Source organism: Coloeus monedula (assembly GCF_965178545.1).
Source record: "Coloeus monedula genome assembly, chromosome: 7".
NCBI classification, from domain to species: Eukaryota; Metazoa; Chordata; class Aves; order Passeriformes; family Corvidae; genus Coloeus; species Coloeus monedula.
In genome coordinates, this window is record NC_138787.1 from 23,346,602 (window position 1) to 23,363,104 (window position 16,503).

Here is a 16,503-nt window from a genome sequence, read left to right on the forward strand (position 1 = left end):
GAATTTCTCCATATGTACTACAGACCTGTATGACAAACATGCCTGAGCTTCTTATAGTTCACCTGTGTGCTGTTGTTATACTCCCAGTTCCTAACGTGACTCGGCCACAGACTCACCAAAGCTTAAAGAGTGTTTGCATGATCTCACTTCAGCATAATGCATAATGAACCTCAAATTAATCCTGTTGATGTGTAGGATAACGAATTTCCAGTCAAGTTATTTTCTTTGAATGGGGTTGTAAAACACACCTATACTTCCCATCCAGGAAGTGTGAAGTTGTAAAAAACAAGCTAAATTGCCGTATTTTATCTGCTGCTTACCACTGCATTTACTGCCTTTAGGGACCCAAAGTCCTCCAGGGAGTGTGACAAATCCTGATTGTATTTACTACTTACAGCTTTTATTAGTTCACAAATGTGAAAAGAAGAAAAACTTGGTCACTGGGGATTTGTCTAGCTGTGTGTGTGACTGCTTAAGAACTGGTTCTGCTTCAATTGTATTTTCATTACTCTGTCTCCTTTTGATCTGATGTCATGCACAACCTACATCTGTAAATCTGCATTTCCTCGTGTGTGAAGTGTAAACACTTTAGTAACCTTCAAGTAGTTGCATAACTGGTTGGATAGCTGCTGGCCAAACTGAGTATGTTTTCTGTTCCATAATTTGCCCATTTCTCCCTCTTTCTCACCCTCTTTCTATCTTGCTTACACTTTTATTTCTCTTACATTATGAGTTCCTTATGTTGTAGAAGTTAGGAGGAGTTTGGCTGTTGAAAGAATTGCTGTTTGCTTCTGCACTGGTACTAGTCTAAACTCTCCAGAGAAGGGAGTTCAGGCATTAGCAGTAGTTCTACAAAGCTTGTAAATGTCATTCTCTGACATGTAATCTTTTTCTTCTAATCTGCAACCATTGTGAATCTTATTAAAACACATGCCTAAATAATGTTGTTTCTGAAGTAGAAAAATACATAGTATGCAGCATATAGTCATTTTGTAAAGCCTTTTGGATCATGTGAGTTTGAATCATTTCCTTTGAAGCATTCTCTAAGTATGCATTCATTAGAAGAAGCTGCATATTTGGAATGGAAAACTAGCCCGATCAAAACCTACATTTGCAATTTTGTGATGTTCTGGTTGTCAGAAATATCCAATGATGTTAGGAAAAAATGTATTTCTCTGAACCACGTTATTGAAAATACAAATGGCATTAATTATGGAATGCTAGGAAATAAGTAGCAGTTTGGAAATGTGAATATGAAGCATGAGTTACATGGGGAAAAAATCATCACAATTCTTTTCTGTTAATGGAAATTTTGAGTAGCTGCAGTTTTATCTTGCTAGGAAAACTACTGGTTTGGAGCTCAGTTCAGCCTTTATTACACAGCGTATTTTAGCATAACAAAAGATATACATAAACAATGTATATACAAACATTGTATAAACAAACATATACATAAACAATGTATTTTAGCCTTCTCAGCCTTTTTGTCCTGCATGTCTTACATCTCCAGGAGGGATCTTATTCAGAAACTTCATCTTGTCTAACTTGTAATTTATTATTGTGAGAAGAACTGCAGAGAGAGGGGAATTGAGTTTTAATGGGAAAATAAGGCATGTTTCATATCACTGTTTTTTCCAGACAATAAATTTGAATATTTTTGAAAATTCCCTCTCCAAGTCTAATGCAATGAATATTGCCAAAATACTGCCCAGATCAGTTCTGCCTCACCAAGGCTGGTGTAACAGTTAGGATTCAAATTCCAGCCCATACTGTTAAGCTGTGATAACTTGGTGGTAAGGTGGTAACTTGGCCACTTGGGGGATAATACATTAAATGGTTTTTCTTTGTGATACTCTGTAATAAATTCTCTGTAGTTAGCCCAAGTTCTGCTGAACCATTTGGTGTGACAGAAAACCATCTCATCTAGTACATTTTCAATTTTCAGAGAGGACAGAGGAGTTGATAAACCCATCAACTACTGAATTTCAGTAAGATCTGGGTGCTTGGTCCTTGTTAACCTCTGAAAAATCAGTCCCAGTGCCTGACTTTCCCACAGAGGCACCACCATTGCGGGCTTCTTTCCTCAGAAGAAAATGAGCTCTGTCCCAGCAGGGAGAAAGGTGAGATGAGTCATCAGACTCCACATGCAAAATCGACACACTTAAGCCCAACCCGCAACTTTCAGTCACTAGCCCTAAATTTAATGTGGCCTTCTTTGGCAGGTAGTATTTCCCATGTGTGTCAGATGTGTGTAATGTGTGTGTGTGTCTATGAGTATGTGTACACGTGTGTGTGTGTGTGTACGTGTGTGTATATATGTCAATGTCTGTTGTGTCTATGTGTATGTGTCTGTCCATTTATGTGTGTGTCTGTATTGTGTCTATGTCCAGGGATCTATGTGTATGTCCATGTGTATGTGTTGTGTGCCTGTGTCCATGTGGGGATGTGTGTGTGTGTCCCTCTGTGTGTGTGTACATGTGCAGCTCTGTGTGTCTGTGTCCCCCTGTGTGTGTGTATGTCTCTGTCCCTGTGTGTCCATGTCCCTGTGTCCATGTCCATGTCCCTGTGTGTCTGTGTGTGTCTGTGTCCCCCTGTGTGTGTGTGCCTCTGTTCCTGTGTGTCCATGTCCCTCTGTGTGTCTGTGTGTGTCTGTGTCCCTGTGTGTGTGCCTCTGTTCCTGTGTGTCAATGTCCCTGTGTCTGTGTGTGTCTGTGTCCCTGTGTGTGTGTCTGTGTCCCTGTGTGTCAATGTCCCTGTGTCCATGTCCCTGTGTGTCTCTTTCCCTGCGTGTCAATGTCCCTGTGTGTGTGCGTGTGTGTGTCCCTGTCCGTGTGTGTGTCCCTGTCCCTGTGCGTGTGTATTGTGTGTCTGTGTCCATGTATCTGTGTGTCCACGTGTACGTGTATGTACGGTGTGTGCCTATGTCCGTGTGTGTCTCTGTCCCTGTCCGTGTCCCTGTCCGTGTGTGTCCCTGTCCCTGTCCGTGTCCTTGTCTGTGTGTGTCCCTGTCCCTGTCCGTGTCCCTGTCCGTGTGTGTCTCTGTCCCTGTCCGTGTCCCTGTCCGTGTGTGTCCCTGTCTGTGTGTGTCCCTGTCCCTGTCCGTGTGTGCCCCTGTCCCTGTCCGTGTCCCTGTCTGTGTGTGTCCCTGTCCCTGTCTGTGTCCCTGTCCGTGTCCCTGTCTGTGTGTGCCCCTGTCCCTGTCCGTGTCCCTGTCCGTGTGTGTCCCTGTCTGTGTGTGTCCCTGTCCCTGTCCGTGTGTGCCCCTGTCCCTGTCCGTGTCCCTGTCTGTGTGTGTCCCTGTCCCTGTCTGTGTCCCTGTCCGTGTCCCTGTCTGTGTGTGCCCCTGTCCCTGTCCGTGTCCCTGTCCGTGTGTGTCCCTGTCTGTGTGTGTCCCTGTCCCTGTCCGTGTGTGTCCCTGTCTGTGTGTGTCCCTGTCCCTGTCCCTGTCCGTGTCCCTGTCTGTGTGTGTCCCTGTCCCTGTCCGTGTCCCTGTCCGTGTCCCTGTCCGTGTGTGTCCCTGTCCCTGTCCGTGTCCCTGTCCGTGTGTGTCTCTGTCCCTGTCCGTGTCCCTGTCCGTGTGTGTCCCTGTCCGTGTCCGTGTCCTTGTCCGTGTCCCTGTCCGTGTGTGTCCCTGTCCCTGTCCGTGTCCCTGTCCGTGTGTGTCCCTGTCCCCGTCCCCGTGTCTGCGTGTGTCCGTGCGGCTGTGCCGCCAGGGGGCGCCGTGCGGCCCCGCACCGCTGCGCGCGCCGGGCCCCTCCCGCGGGCAGCGCTGGCGGGGCGGGCGGGGCGGCTCCCTCAGGGCCCTGCCCGGGCCGGGCCGGGGTCACCGCCAGCCGCGGGCTCTGGGGAGCGTCGGGGACGGGGCACGGCGGACTTTTACTTCTCTTTTCGAGCCTGTCTCCGCTCTCCTGAGGGATGGATTATGTAACTTGACACTGCGGTCTCCGGAGTTTTCTCAGTTTTCAGCTGACCTCATTTCAGTGGGCTAAATAAAATAGGTGTAATTGGTGGTTTAAGAACTATTTCAGAATTTCCGCTGGGCCTGTATGTATTTACTTCTCTAAGCTCTCCTACGTAGCCTATAGATGTGCACAGTTTTCAGGGAAAAACAATAATTCTCTTCACATGTGGAAGCCATTAAGCAGTGTCTGTTTCTGCTGCTTGTTTTGCATTCTTGTGCCATCATTTATTATTTCTAGAAGTAAACATGTGTGAATTCTACATAAACAATAAAGCTATGGGATTTTCTTCTAATTTCTCTGTAGAGAGTAGAAATATGGTCATGACTATGTCCTGAGAATGTGGAGATTGCCAAAAAACACAGTAGATACTTTTCAGAGAAAAACAGTGCATGTCAAGTATCTGATGAGTCATAAAACCTCAAGTTAGTGTAAGCAGATGTTGGTTACAGCTCACATTGATGGGAAGTACATAATCACCACCCCGATAGCCACCCACTGTCCATTTCTGGTCCAAGAACTTCCCCAAAAGTGTGGTTTCAATTTTATGGAAAGCCTTTGAAATTTGGCACAGTTTTCAAAAGTATGTAGGAAAAAAAGTCTGCCAGAGGTTTGGCCTCCGACTGTGAAAACAGCCACTGCCTTTTCAAACTCCTCTCCTAGATCTACTGACCAACACCCAGAAGAGAGAATTTCCCTTCTTTTAGAATACGACAGGAAAATGAAGGTCTGTATGCTCCCTAATTCAACTTTTGGTAGCATTTCCATCCTTTGTTTTAAACTGTCAGCTGTTGCACAAGGCCAGGCTCTGACGTAAAAATATTTGCTTTAAAGAAGAAGGAAAGGGAAGTCTTTTTGTATGTACAGCAGGGCCGTTTTTGCTTGTTGCTTGAACGGGTTACAGCAGTTAGAGAGTAGGAGGATTTAATTATTTGCCAGCCATGGAAGCAAACTTCAGGCAATATTGAAAATGTAATTATTGTTTGTTTCTGTTCTGCAGACCCGGCTAAAAATCATATTTGGCGTGGTTATATGCCTTTTGCTTTCCTTATTACTTATGTGTATTATACTGCTTCCATCAAGAGGTAAGGTATTTCTAATATAATGTAGTGTAAAATGCAGTATCTTTGGCTATTGTGGCTTCTAAAGTTCACAAGTTTGTCAAATCATCTTTAGGATTGTCCTGTCAGAATTGTTATGGCTTTATCACTTTACAGAAATGTACTGACAGCTGAAATATCCTGAAGGTAGAATTGAAATGCCAGCAGATGTTGAAACAAGGAACTCCTTGAAGTGAAAAGCACCTGAATTAACTTTATTGTGCATGATCTATAATGTTCTTAGTAATGGCTGCAAAAATAACTCTCAGATCTTCTCATGTTATTTTTCTGTGTTAGGGGTCAGGAGACTTTGTCCCAAACTGTTAGTAATTTTCTTTATCTTGGTGAATTTGCATTTGGTTTTAAATGGTTGTATAATAATTACAGAAGTTCTAGACCCAATTACAAGTTACACTTTTTTTTTTTTTTTTTGGTAGATGGGGTATGATGAGCTATTTGTGAATATATTCAAGATTGCATTTGAAAATGAAAGTCAGCATTGTATAAAACAGGGATGGATAGTTTGCTCTAGTATTATTATGCCAGTTGTAGGTAAATCAACACAGTTGTGGTCTGCTGAGTCCTCTGGTGAAGCTTGAAATGAGTTTTGAAATTTTGAACATGAGTGGCACTGACTTGATGGTAATTGTTTTCTATGAGAAGTGTAGTAAGGGCAGTAGAAGTATTTACATGACCCTATCCCTATAGCAGATTACCCGACTGCCTCTGAAATAATTAAAATATTAGTAAAAGGCTTGTATTCCAGTAACAGTATCTATTTAAAGGATGTTTTTCCTGTTATTATTCTTTCTTCATGTGTGGGCAGGGGGACTAAGATGGAGAAAACAGTTTTGTATTTACAACTAAATGTTATAAAATCAACCATCTGCTTAAGTCTTGTGAAAGTTAAGTCCTGCAGTTAATATGCAGGTTTTGTGAAAGGTGAAAATCTCTTTCGTATCCGATATTTCTGTGAATAATGTTTATCATGGGTTGTTGAGGGGTTGAAGGTTTCTGAAGCAGTTAGGGATGATTCTGTTATGCAGCATTTGCATATGAGGATAGATTATATCAATTATATGCATATATATTATGCAGTGCTGGAAAAAGATAGCACCTCAGAGTGACAGGTTTGACTATTACTGTCAATAGTGGGGTGCCAGATTTTTTGTCTAGCTAAGCATGGTCAGATATGAACTTTCACTACAAGGTAAATGCATGGTATCAAGTCAGACTTACTCCCATCAAATCTGCATTTTATGACAGGGAAGGCAGAATATTTTTATGAGATTTAAATAAAAAAGTAGTACTGAGGAAACAAAGAGGTTGGAGTCCAAGGATCAGTTTGGCAGCCAGAAGAAATTGTAAAGATGATGGGAGGTACTGCAGGAAAGAGTGAATGTGTTTTTTCCCCTCTCAGGTTCTCACATACATCTCACTGGCCTCTTCAGTACCTGAGCAATTATGGAGAACTCTTGTAATCTCTCTAGATTCTTGGAATAGTGACTCGATAACCAGTCATCCCAAACATCATATTTAGATCCAGTTGGATGATAAAGAAATTGTCTTATTTCACAGGGTGCTTTTGGAGGAGCATTTTAGACGATTGTGGAACACACAGTTGTGTCTAACACACAGTTATGTTGGATGTGTCAGATTATGGCTTCTTACTCTCAGGTGGAACTGCAAGTGCTGCAGTTACCTGTTTGAATGCCTTAACCTTTTTGAATTCTTAGTGGACTACTGGTCAGTTGTAAATAGAAGAAATAAATTAATTTTGTGGTCACAAATTTTGCAAGGTGAAGACAGACAGGAAATGGCTACACAGATGGAGTGTTGTTTGTACATTCCACCTTTACCACTGTTTAGCTGAAAGGACGTGGCAATCTAGAAAGACAATTAATTGCATATGAGAAATGTATAGACACAGACCAAATAAATTTCTGCTTAAGAAATCAGCAAAGAAAAATGTAATTTGTAATTCTGAAAGAACTGGAAGAAGCATGTAGTTCTGCTTTTGTCTGCTAAGTTTCTAGTCATTTCATGTTCTTCAGACTTCTCAAAATGTGATAGGTGGTTTCGATTTACACATGCAAATGTGTAAAAATGTCAAAATTTCCAGAAAGTTGCACTGGAAAATAATTTTTTGGAGAGGATATTAAGAGGGAAATGCTTGCAGGTATTAGACAATTTCTGTGGGGCTCAGAAGAAGAGGGTGGGCAATCTCTGTGTAGCAAACAGCATCCATGCCTAAGAAATTACTGACCGTGTTTTGATGCATCTTTGAGGTAGGAATGTGTGATAGCATTTAGCTGACAGTGCTAAACCAGCTATGGCACTGCAACTCCAAACAGTTCAGGAAGGTGCTTTTCACTTGTACACTGGTGTACCCAGTCCTGTTCTTCTGCAGCATAAACATGGAAGAAAATACCTGTCTGCAGTTGAAAAGCAATAGCGGAACCACAGACAGAGTTATAATTAACCGTATGTATTGCTTAGGCTCCAAGTTAATCTCTTCTGCTACTTTTAATGAATGTCCAAAGTCATGTCTGGTGAAGTTTCTGTTCCCTCTGTACACTTGGCCCAGTCCCTGTTTTTCTGATGTCACAGATGAGGTCAGAGGGCTTACTGCTCAGCCAGGAAGTGGTGAGCAACCAGTTTCTTAGGAGGAGATAGTGTTCTCTCAACAACTCAGCCAAATCCAAAAGTGGAAAAGCAGGTTCAGTTGATGTGAGTTGATGCTGAGTGTGACCGAAGTTCTGGAGCAGGGTCAGGAGTGTTGGAATTAATTTCTGATGCTGAACTGAGTTTTGGGTTTCCTCATGTTGCAGGAGCTTGTGCTTCAGCTATTTACTATCAGCCCACAGAGATGAGAATGGACATTCTAGTCCAGAAGCAGACAATAATACCATGCTAACCAGTTTTCCTTTGGCATGTCCTCTACTTGATGTTCAGCAGTGGATGCTAAATAAAATACATTTAAAAATACATATATGTTAAATACATATAAAATACATATATATATAACTACATATATTAAAAATACCATATACAGAAACAACAATACTTTGTGATTATTATGTATGCTTACTTTAATTTGGCAGGATTAGACACAATTTATAAGGATGCACATGAGAACATGTTGTGGAGTAAGCCAGGAGAGCTTTGAAATATAAAGGGTTGTGTTGGTTTACCCACATCCAGTGTTTGAAATTGAATAATCCTGGTAATACGAACAGAATTTCACAGGGATGGAGTGATGTGCATAAAGTTAATCTGAGTTTAATATAAAGTTTTGCTTTTTGTGTTTTATTAAGCTCTCTCATGACAGTGAACTGAAAGGTAAAGGAGAAGGTATCTGCATAAAGCCAGTGACAAATATTAGATGTTTACAGACTTTTATCACCACAATTATACATGTAAGCCCAATACACTCAAATGCATGAGTGAATAATCATGATCATTGAATATATAAAACAAGTTACACTGTGAAGCAAAATAACCAATTCAGTGCACAGAGAAATGCAGAACTGCACCCTGTAAATGTGTGGAAATGGACCACAAAGGATTAAAACTGAGACAGGAGGGTGGTGAAGCGAAGTGGGCAAAGCTGAAATTTGGTAAGCTTTCATTTCTGTGGTTGGCTCTGCTACTTGCTTCCTTTTCATCCCTGGGCATCTTTTTTCATCTTTATTGTTTCATGGAGAAACAAACCACAATGAAAGAATTTGCCAACAGCCATCCAAATTAATTTCTAGAGAGTGCTGCTGATATGTAAAGTACTTTTCATGTTTGTGTCTAGTTTGTGAGCAGAGATTTCAGATACTGTTATTGAACAAGTCTTTAGTTCCAGAAGAAAGAATCAGAAACAATTGAGGGAAATTATTGGAGATGCTGCTGCTATCTTCCATTACATAAAAACAAGCATTCAAAATTAAAAGTACTCAAGTGAGAAATAGTTGTGTTCAAATTTTTTTCAGTGCAGTGGTAGAAGTTCAGATCTAAGTGGGCACATTTTGAAAATCATTAGTAGTCATAATAAATCCTCACAGAATATTAAGTATGCAAGGGTGAGATGGCTAACAGAGGGAAGGTTTAAATTAGAGCTGTGAAAATTAGACCGGTGATGAGAAGTTTGTGTTATTGCTTGTCTTGAGATGAGAGAAGGAACCAGGTAATTTTAACAGATTAAAGTATCAAAAAGGACTGCAAATTTTAAGCTTCTATACAAACTACCTTGGAAATAGATCTTGCCAGGCGATTTCTTTTGTTAATAGGCTTATTCACTTAGAGAATTTTAACGGAGAGATAGTGGTAATTAATCATCACTTGACATAACTAGAATTAGATTCTTTGGAATTATCTTCTCTGCATATTTTTTTTAAGGCGGTCATCTTCTATGTTTATCATTAGTGTATCAAAGATCTCTAATATGCAGTCATAGTATGAGCAAGAGGAATTAACTTCTTATTGACCTTCCTGGGATATTTTCTGGACTATTGCTAGCTCAGAGTTTATACGGACAGGTTTTTGCCTCTGGATTGGCATTCAGTTTTATTCCTTGTGACAGCTTTCTTCTGCATTAGTGCAGACAATGCTTGTGTCAACAGTCAACCTGACATGTGTATTCTACAGTAAGTAATAGTCACTTAGCAGAAGAAAATAAGTATTATCATTTCAAAGTACTATAGAAGGCAATATGAAGAAACATTTCCCAGGCAGTCAGTGTGATCTTAACAGAGAGGGCGACTGTAATGAGCAAGTGATGGAGCATGATATGAAACCTGAGAGCAATGAGTCATCTTGATTATCTGACAGTCATCTGAGAGCTCTGAAGGAACAAACAGGGGAAGTGGCAGAGATCTACTAAGCTGCAGTGTGACATCTCTGCTACCTCTGAAAACCCTATCAGAAGTCCCTTTGATTTTAAAGGAGAAAGCATAGCATCCAGGGTGCCTAAACCTGAAAGCTGCCATTATTATTGCTGTTGAACTTTAAAAATTTGCCTTTATCAGAAAAGTTCGTGCATCTTTTGAAGATTAAATATTTTGATTGCTCTCACTCTTGTGAACTGCATAGGTTCTACACAGGAACTGCACAGCATAATCCTCTTCTCATCCAGCTGATTGTCCTTCAGTTTTCTTTTAAAATCTGCCCTAACTTAAGTTGTTTAGCTTTGGGAAAAAATATAGCCAGACAAGAGCCACAAAACTAGCCTCCACTTCTTGCATTATTTTAATACCTTTTTCTGACCTGCTTAGAAATCAAATATTTGAGTACCTGTCTTCTTTCCAGAGTCATTGTCAAGTTTTTTTTGCAGCATTAAATAAAATGTTCAAATTTGAGTTCACTCATTCATTACTTTTCAGCATTATTTTTACCTGCATTCCTTCATAGATGTTTTTCATGTGACTACTAAGAAATATATGTGGATGGAGATTATTTTGCAAGCTTTACATCCATCTTCTAACAATAGTTAAGGAGGCATGTACAAAATTTGGAAGTAAGGGTTCGTAAGCACATCCTGTTGTTTGACCATTTGCTGAACATGTGAAGGTCTTGATTAAAACCGTTGTCTTTACAAGTTCATGAAACCCATGCTTTAAAAAAAAACCAAAAAACCAAAATAACACCAAATAACCTTTAATTTGTCATTTGTGTGAAAAAGGCTTATTTAGACTTGCAGGGTCTTCAGGTAAATGTGTCTGAGTGAATAAGTGGTTGAAATAAATTAGTTTGTCTAGTTAATTTTGTATTTCCAAAGATGAGTCTTTCAGAGGCTAAAGGACCTTATCAGAACAGTAACAAAGAACTTGCCTTTCTGCTGCACCTACTCTTTGCATATCTCCAGGACTATGGTATCCTCACAGTTCCATGGCACTAAATATAGAAAAAAGAAAATGCTAGATTAGTAATTTTTTTTCCCCACTTTTCATTAACAGAAACTTTTTTTCTTATTCTTAGTTGTCAACACAGATGATGGTCCCAGAGCTCTTACATTGGAGGATTATTTGAATGGAAACTTCCAATACAAAACATTTTTTCCATATTGGGTGTCAGGTAAGTAAAACCTTTTCTCAAACACAGAGAAGCCTTTCTAATATGTCTTTCCAGACTGATTTACACAGACTGAAAAAAGTATTTTCCTTCCAGCTTTATTTTGAATGAATGCTAACTATGAAATTAAACAATGTGTTAGTCAAAACTTATGGTTGAAATTTACTATTCTGTCAGTCATTCTAGAAAATCCAGGTATTTCATGTTTCAACAGACATGTCTGAGTCAAGTATAAAGTGTAATTTTACAGAGGCCTTCAGTGTTTTATTTCTTTTACTGTCATATTCACTGCAGCAAGTGAAAGAAATTTGTCAATGTGTCAGTCATTCTTTAAGCAAGCTCCTTTTCATGGTTTTCACAGCACTTTTTCACTTACCACTTGTAAAGATTGAGGTAGTCTGTTTTACAGGCCCTGTTCTTTGTTTTCAGTAATTCCATGGCTCTGCAATGATGCCAGCTGTTCTTATCTCATTTAAGGAAGTGCTGACACTGCTGAAATTCCTGAGTTACAGAATATTGTAGAGAAAATAAAGTTGAATTTCTAAGTTCCTTAAGGTAGAGACGTGAAATTAATTGCTGCTGATATAAATGTATCTGTATGTGGCTGAAGTGCTGCTCTTGTTATCACTGAATTGCACAGCCCAGGAAGGCTGGAGCTGGCCTGGATTACATTCTAGCACACATAATACTACCACTCCCATCTCTGTGCTGCCTCAAGCACTGTTTTCTGCCAGTAGCAAGAAGCACAGTGCCCATTCACATGGGGTCTCACCAAGCTAGTTTTAGCCCAAAATTTTAGAACTGAAATAAAGCCTTATACAGCATTGGTTGCAGCAGTTCAAATTTTACAATTAATAGTTTGAAGTATGTTGATATCACTCGTATGATTTAAAAATTAGGTCACTGTTAGAATTCTGTCTGAATGTCTGAAGGACATAGGCAGCATATCACCTAAACCTAATATTATTCTTCCCCCTTTATAGCTTTCTCACTTAGACTTATATTTCCTTTTAACAGTCACAAAACTCACACAAAAGTCATGCCAAAGATTCCATAGATAGTCATGCCTACAGCATTCCATATGTCTACTTCTCTTCTGAAACAAGGAGTTAAAATTGTATATCTCATCCTAAGGGTGATTTGAAACACAAATACTGTTGCACAAATCACACAAGAGTGCTCAAAAGATCCAAGGGTGATCTAATTTCCTAAAAAATTAACATCTTCACAATGTTTCAGGCTGCTTTTTAACTTTTAGTCTTGTTTTCTAGCTACACCAAATATGTAATTCCTTCTCTCTGTTTATAGCAGTAAAAATAATAATCTGAAACTAAAATTCTGATCTTCATTCTCCACTGAACTATAGCTCAGCTCTTGAGCACAGGTAGGGTTAAATTCCATTTTCAATGAAGGCCACTCACCCTCACTTTGTATGACTTGTGCAAGCAAGGGCAGAGTCGTGCAGTGTCAGTTGCATGGTAATGCTGTTATCTGCAGAATATACAAATGAGAATGTTATGATAAAATGATAAGCAAAGACCTTTTTCTTTAAAACATTTACATTTTGACACTGACTTTCTAATAGGTCTGTCACTGGCATTCTTGATCAGACATTGATGAGAGTAAAATCTGGCATTGACTTGTAAAGTTAAATAGTTGATCCTCTGTGCTGTGTATAATCTGGAGAATGTACTCAAGAACACTGAAGACAGTTTCTTGATAACTCCGTACCTCAGAATCATTAGAAAAGAAACATTTTTTATGTAGATGCCAAAAGATATTTGCTTAAGACCTATTCTTTGAAAGAGGTGTGAATTCGTTGATAAATAGATTTGTTCTCTATTATCTTCTGTGAAGGTAACATATATTTTATCTTGTTTATAAAGATAATGAATATCTTCATCAGTCTGCAGAAGATGATATTATTCTTTACAATGTTGAAATTAATTACGCAACCACCATCATGACAAACAGCACAATGGTATGTACCTTTTTCATTAATAAAAAGGCTGAAAAGTGCAGTTGTATTTCAAGTCCCAGTTTAAAAGTGAGTGAGACTAGAATCTAATCTACTTCTTAATTTTTCAGAAACAAGTTAATGCTTCAAATTATGTGATGTCATCAGACCAATATTTCATAGCTCTGGAAAGCAATTATTCAAAGGTAATTATTTTAATATACCTCTTAATTAAATGTTTAATTTTGTTTAGTATTTTGTTGATTGTGTTTACCATAGATAAATGTTTCTTGGTACTCTCTTGAGAAAGGGGTAGGCTGTAAAGAGGCAGCTGATTATTTATAATTAGATTATAATTTTCAAGGCTAATAATATTTTCTTGCTTAATTTATGCAGCTGTGGAGATACTCTTATACGGCATCATACCACATTTATGATCTCATAAATGGGTAAGGCCTGATATTCTTAGTGACAGCTGTGGTGAATACACTGTAGTGATGTACTTCCAAGCATTCCCTCCAAAACTGTAGTAATGTGACTACCAATTTGCTTTGCTTCTGCCTAAATCTGTCAGGTTACTTGTTTGCTTGAGAAAAAAAAAAGTGTTCTCTAAGAAAATCATACATTCCTTTCATCTGGATTGATTTCTATTTCATGCCCAACAACCTTGATGGCTCAAGAGTCTCTTTTTTTTCCCTTTTTGCATGATTTTTGTCCACCCTATCTTGGCTGCTTGAGTCTGCTTCAGTCTCACATCTGATGTCTCCATGCCCTTCTGCTAATTAATTCTTTTCATCATTGATCTAACCTTTAGTTTTCCTAAAAGTCTCTCATGTCCTTTAGGGCTCCCGTGATTTTGTAACAGTCCATCCTGCATTCCTCAAAAGTTTACAGCTTCTCCTATGGCATTTGGTCTCTTTCCCAAGATTGCCCAAACCACTTCCCTTACCACCCAAATCCAAAGGAGGCCACCTGCCTCTGCAGTCACGTTTTTATGCTGTAAGGAGCAGCATGATCAAATGCTTCTTAGTTCTGAGCAACAGGGGCTGCCCTGAGCTGTGCCATTCTTGGGAAACTGTTGGCTCAAGGTGACAGGAAAAAGCTGCTGCAAGCTAATGTGAGTAGAGAGGTTCTGCATGTGAGTTATGATCCTTAACAAGTGCTGGACATGCTGCTGTGGCTCTTGCCTCAGCATGCTGTGTGCTGAGTTCACATTTCCCAATAACCTGCTGAGACTGTAATGCAGACTGCAGATACAGCAAATGACTGTAGGTGCCTGTGCAGCATTTGGAAAGAGATAAGGCTGTCTCCTTAGGCTGTTGAATAGGTTTTCAAACGACTAAGTTTAAGCCTTTGCCAGCACTGGTGCACACCATCATGTTAACTGCATGTCTCTGCCTGCTTTAATTTTGCATTGCTTGAGCAACAATAAGCAGTTAGAAAATGACTTTTTGTCTTTTTTATTAATGTACTGTATAATGATCCATTTGCACTGTGCACAAAAAGCCATCTCAACTTCTTTCCTTTTGTCAGTGGTTTTGTAAGAGAAAATCAGCTTCCACATAAAATTCAGTATATATCCTGGTCACCCGTTGGACACAAATTGGTTAGTAAAGATAATTAAGTGCTAGAATTAATTTGCTTTGTGTGGCTAAAAGACATTTATCTGCCTTTGATTTTTATTTTATTAGGCCATATTTTTGACAGGCCTGTGTTTATTAATCTTGATTATAAGAAAGAAAGACAAAGAAAACAGTTTTAACTTGTTCAGATTTTACTGTCTGTGTCTCAGTAGAAGAATAATCCATGTTCTCAGGTACATTATGTGTTTCAGTTTGCTCACCAGCCTCTATCTAAAATTGGCCAACATAATTTTATATCTGATTAAATGCAGTTTCAAGGCCTGAAAACCAATTGGTTTCCCTTTAACACTGTGTAACGCATGAATTTAAAATGGGGATTTACAGATGCAATATTTAAAATCTGTTCTAAAATTTTTACTGAACACAGAATTTGGCCTGAAATGTATAACTTATTTACTGAGATACCAACTCTTGCAGAATTTGCAAGGGCTGTTACTGTACCATTTATTTCCCATTTTGTCTTGCTAGTGTAATGTAGGAGTATTGACTGCAGAAGATCTTGCTCTAATCCTGTTATTGCCTGTGCTCTTAAAAAAAACTTTCTTGTCTTTAGGTATATGTATATCAGAATAATATCTATTTGAAACAAAGTCCAAGAGAGGCATCAATTAAAATAACTAGTGATGGAAAACAGAATGAAATATTTAATGGGATTCCTGACTGGGTCTATGAAGGTAAGTAAATCTTGAAGAGCAGCAACTAACATGATAAATGCTTTGTTTAGATTACCTGGTTCCGGTTTTCGCAATCCATTCTAAAATATCTGTGATGATACTCATTTTTTAAAGCCCTAAGGATTACTTCATTTCCACATCTTATTTGCTGTACAATATATGAATTTTGTCTTCATAGCACGTAACCGAAATCCTGAGTCTTTGTTACTGTAATTTTTCAGAACTCTACAAAGTTGTCTTCCTTCTGATGCAAAGGCAGAGGCTGGGAATTAAACTTTAAAGGAAGTTTTAATTTCAGTGAAAATTTGGCACTTCAGTGCATCCAAAAAGAATTAAAAAAACAAACAAATGCACACAGGAAAATCCCAAGTGAGTTAAGTGGGATCTGTGTGCACATTTTGAGATGTTTGATGTTCTTTACTTAGTATAACTGTCTTTATGTGTCTAGGTTGCTGAGTAGAATGCTAAAACAGATTGGAAAATAAATTGCAGTTAAAAACTTTTTTTTCCTCAGAGGAAATGCTAGCAACAAAATATGCACTGTGGTGGTCTCCAAGTGGAAGATATTTAGCATATGTACAATTTAATGATTCTGACATACCAGTTATTGAATATTCATATTTTGGTGAGGATCAGTATCCTAGGAAAATAACTATCCCATACCCAAAGGTATGTTTTATCATTCTTTTGACTTCCTTTCTGTTGAGAAATGAGTTATGACAATGAGAAAATTAACTGTTCTTAATTTCTTGAGTATTACCATGGTTAAATCTATTGTGACTTAAATGAAAGAAAAAAAGCCTGGGTTAAGTTCTGAAAAGCTGTAGGTACATTTAAAATTTAAATATCAGCGAAATAGATGGAATTACTCGCATAAGTAAAAAGCACGTGCTGAAGTGCATGCTTGAGTTGTCAAGCCTTACTTTTTTTCAATTCAGTTTACTTATTCTGATGTGTAAACTATGCAGTTGTTATTTTTCATTATAGTAAATAAATTATGAGGCTAAATTATTTTTAATTTTTAAAAATAGAGGCTATGGCAGCTTCTGGTTATTTGCACACTTCATAGACTCCATAGTGCTTTTTGATCTCAAGGAGCTTTGGATTTTAATT

General features: G+C 38.7%; 1 protein-coding gene across 1 annotated transcript in view; it reads left to right on the forward strand.

The window, feature by feature from the left end:
- Positions 1-5,016: 5,016 nt before the first annotated feature.
- Positions 5,017-16,503, forward strand: part of FAP (fibroblast activation protein alpha) — a gene marked incomplete at both ends in the record, with an annotated part of 36,114 nt that continues 24,627 nt past the window's right edge. The window contains 8 exons of the mRNA XM_082285563.1: positions 5,017-5,044; positions 11,024-11,119; positions 13,003-13,097; positions 13,205-13,279; positions 13,470-13,522; positions 14,607-14,679; positions 15,270-15,390; positions 15,905-16,059. Of these exons, the coding sequence (XP_082141689.1) occupies positions 5,017-5,044; positions 11,024-11,119; positions 13,003-13,097; positions 13,205-13,279; positions 13,470-13,522; positions 14,607-14,679; positions 15,270-15,390; positions 15,905-16,059 (696 nt within the window). The remainder of the gene's footprint in view (positions 5,045-11,023; positions 11,120-13,002; positions 13,098-13,204; positions 13,280-13,469; positions 13,523-14,606; positions 14,680-15,269; positions 15,391-15,904; positions 16,060-16,503) is intronic.